Raw genomic sequence first — 3113 nt, forward strand, 5'->3', positions numbered from 1 at the left:
GGTGTGGTTACTGCCGGTACTACAGTATACAGGAGCTGTAAAAAGCAGTTCTGACTTAAAGCACATACACTACAAGTGGGGAGTTTAATCAGTCTCTGCCTGTCTCTGTTTGGTGAGTAGGCAACAGATGCCAGACATAGAAACATAGAAGATAGGAGCAGGAGTAGGCCATTCGATCCCTCGGGCCTGCTCCACCATTCAGTGCGGTTATGGCTGATCATCCAAGTTCAGTACCCGGTCCCTGCTTTCTCCCCATACCCCTTGATCCTTAAGAAATATAAACAACTCCTTCTTGAATATATTTAATGTTTTGGCCTCTACTGCCTTCTGTGGTAGAGAATTCCACAGGTTCACCACTCTCTGGGTGAAGAAATTTCTCCTCATTTCTGTCCTAAAAGGCCTACCCCTTATCCTTAGACTGTGACACATGATTCTGGACTGCCCGACCATCGGGAACTTCCTTCCTGCATCTAGTCTGTCCAGTCCTGTCAGAATTTTATAAGTTTCAATGAGATCCCCTCTCATTCTTCTAAACTCCAACGAGTACAAGCCCAATTGACCCAATCTCTCCTCATTCATTATTCCTGCCATCCCAGTTATCAGTCTGGTGAATCTTCGCTGAACTCCTTCCATGGCAAGTACATCCTCCCTCAGATAAGGCGACCAAAACTGCACACAATACTCAAGATGTGGTCTCACCAAGGCCCTGTACAACTGCAGCAAGATATCCTTGTTCCTGTACTCAAACCCTCTCGCTATGAAGGCCAACATACCATTTGCCTTCTTAACGGCCTGCTGCACCTGCATGCTTACCTTCAGCGACTGGTGCACAAGGACACCCAGACAAGTTCCCGGGCTGGTGAGACTGTCACCCCATGTGTCTGTCTCTGTGATTGTGCACAGGATCAATCCCCAGTCAGCAAATCCCCCAGCCCTGCCAGTTATATCTGGATCGATGCTGAACCTCTCCGTTTTCGGTCCATTGAATCCGAGTTTAAGCCATGTGTGGTAAACAGAATGTCTCACTATTTCTGTGAATAATACTATAAAAGCAGGCTAGGATACACACAGACAAACTGTGACACGTTCCTGCCCCTAAATCTCTCTAACTGAGAGTGCCTGGGCCGCCTGTATCAGAGTACGAACATTAAGACTGACACCATCTCTCTCTCTCTCTCTCTCTCTCATTGCTGTCTCCGGGTGTTGAGAATGGAATGCATCAGACACCAGTTGCTCTGTTCAGTTCCTCAGTTTCGGAGTAGAGACAGAGAGAGGCTAGAGGGGCGGTGAGATCATCATTTCTATTTTCATATAAATCAAACATATTTCTGGCTGCAAACAATATAGTACCGTCAAACCAGATATGAGTGAACACAGCCACAGCTGTGATTGGCTCCTGCCCCTGAATCTGGGGAACAGACACTGTGAGGAACTCCAACTGTGGGAATGTGGAGTGCCCGAGTTTAATTGGAATCGGAGAGTTAATGAGGAGAGAGAAACACAGAGAGGCTGGAGGGGCCGGGAGCTGACAGCAGGATGTCTCCGCCCCGTCCGCTCGCTGCCTTTAAGTTGTTCTGTGCCGCCGCCTCTCGTTTCTTTCCTGACCGAGCTCTGACTGTCAGAGAGATTTTCTACAGAGTCACCGACATGTCTGATACTGCAGCCGCCGAAACGGCTCCTCCTGCCGCCGCCGCTCAAACCAAGTCTCCCAGCAAGAAGAAGAAGGCGGCTCCCCGCTCCAAGCCAGCCGGTCCCACGTTGGGCGAGCAGATCCTCAAGGTTGTGGCGAGTGGCAGCGATCGCAAGGGGATGTCGCTGGTCGCGGTAAAGAAGGCACTGGCTGCCAACGGCGTCGATGTGCTGAAGTTAAGTTCCCAGATCAGGTTAAGTATCAAGAGGAAAGTGGAAAACGGCTCCCTGGAGCAGACCAAGGGCACGGGCGCCTCGGGTTCCTTCAGGCTCGCTAAGAAGGAATCCCAGCGGAAAGAGGGAAAGAAGGTGAAGAAACCAGCAGCCAGGAAATCTCCAGCCAGGAAATCTCCAGCCAAGAAACCAACAGCCAAGAAACCTCCAGCCAAGAAACCAGCAGCCAAGAAAACGAGCACCAAGAAGGCAGCAACGTCAAAAAAGACAGTGAAAGCGGCGGCTGGGAAGAAGGCGGCGGTGAAGAAGCCCAAGAGCCCCAAGAAGGCCACAGGCGGAATGGTGAAGGCGGCCAAGAAGTTGGAAAAACCGAAGGCCAAGCCCAAATCAGCAAAGTCTCCCAAAGCAGCGAGCAAAAGAAAGTAAAAAGGACAACTTGTAAACATCTGAACCCAAAGGCTCTTTTCAGAGCCACCACGTCTTTCCAAAAAGAGCTGATCGCGGAATCTGATGATCCATGTCCCGGGGCCGGGCTCAGATTCCAGATTGAATTCATTTCAAATGAACCCCGGCTTCCTGGTGACTCGCTGACATTCGCTGCACCCACCCCTCCCCCACAGAGAGAATGGGATGTCCGGGCCGGGCCTCACTCTAACTGGGGGGTGTTCGGCTCCAGTCTCAGTTCAGGGTCATTTTCAGTTCACAGGTTCAGGGTGAGAGTCTCTGTAAGACCCTGACACTGGCGGAGATACCCCGCATCACAACTCGTACCCCAACACATGAGATTCTCCAAATCAGCTGGAATAAGGTGTTTGTAAACTGCTGAACCAGTCTGTGTGGGGAAGTGTGGGGAGATGGAATAAGGTCCGAGATTGACATGGAAGGAGACGGGTCGACTTGTGATAGAAGGTACTGTATATAGGCGGGACTATTACTGATTGTTAATTGTTACAGGACTTTATTTAAAAGATTCTGGTTTCAGGAAACCCTTGAATATGAAGTCCGAGTCTGTAAGGGTTTGTGCGGAGCGCTGTGTTTCTGTTCTACTGTCGAGAAACGGTTTGAAATTGGCGGTTACAGAAAGCTGGAGGTGGAGCTGGAAGATCAGAGGCCGCTCTCTGCTCTGTCTGTCACTCTTGAAATTGTCTCCTCCCCTCCCGCTCTCTCTGTTTAATCTCTCACTCTGTCTCCTCCCCTCCCCGCCTCTCTTACTCTGCGCTTTCTCAGTCAGGTCGGAGTCGGCTGTATAT

General features: G+C 50.5%; 1 protein-coding gene across 1 annotated transcript; it reads left to right on the plus strand.

The window, feature by feature from the left end:
* Positions 1–1647: 1647 nt before the first annotated feature.
* LOC147088274 (histone H1.01-like) lies at positions 1648–2289 on the plus strand. The gene has a single exon (XM_085977954.1). It carries the CDS (start codon positions 1648–1650, stop codon positions 2287–2289), a length of 642 nt encoding a protein of 213 aa, XP_085834080.1.
* Positions 2290–3113: the final 824 nt, after the last annotated feature.

The sequence above is a fragment of the Somniosus microcephalus genome, unplaced genomic scaffold (assembly GCF_052327205.1).
Source record: "Somniosus microcephalus isolate GS21.2 unplaced genomic scaffold, FLI_Smic_1.0 unresolved_chr5, whole genome shotgun sequence".
Lineage (NCBI taxonomy): Eukaryota > Metazoa > Chordata > Chondrichthyes > Squaliformes > Somniosidae > Somniosus > Somniosus microcephalus.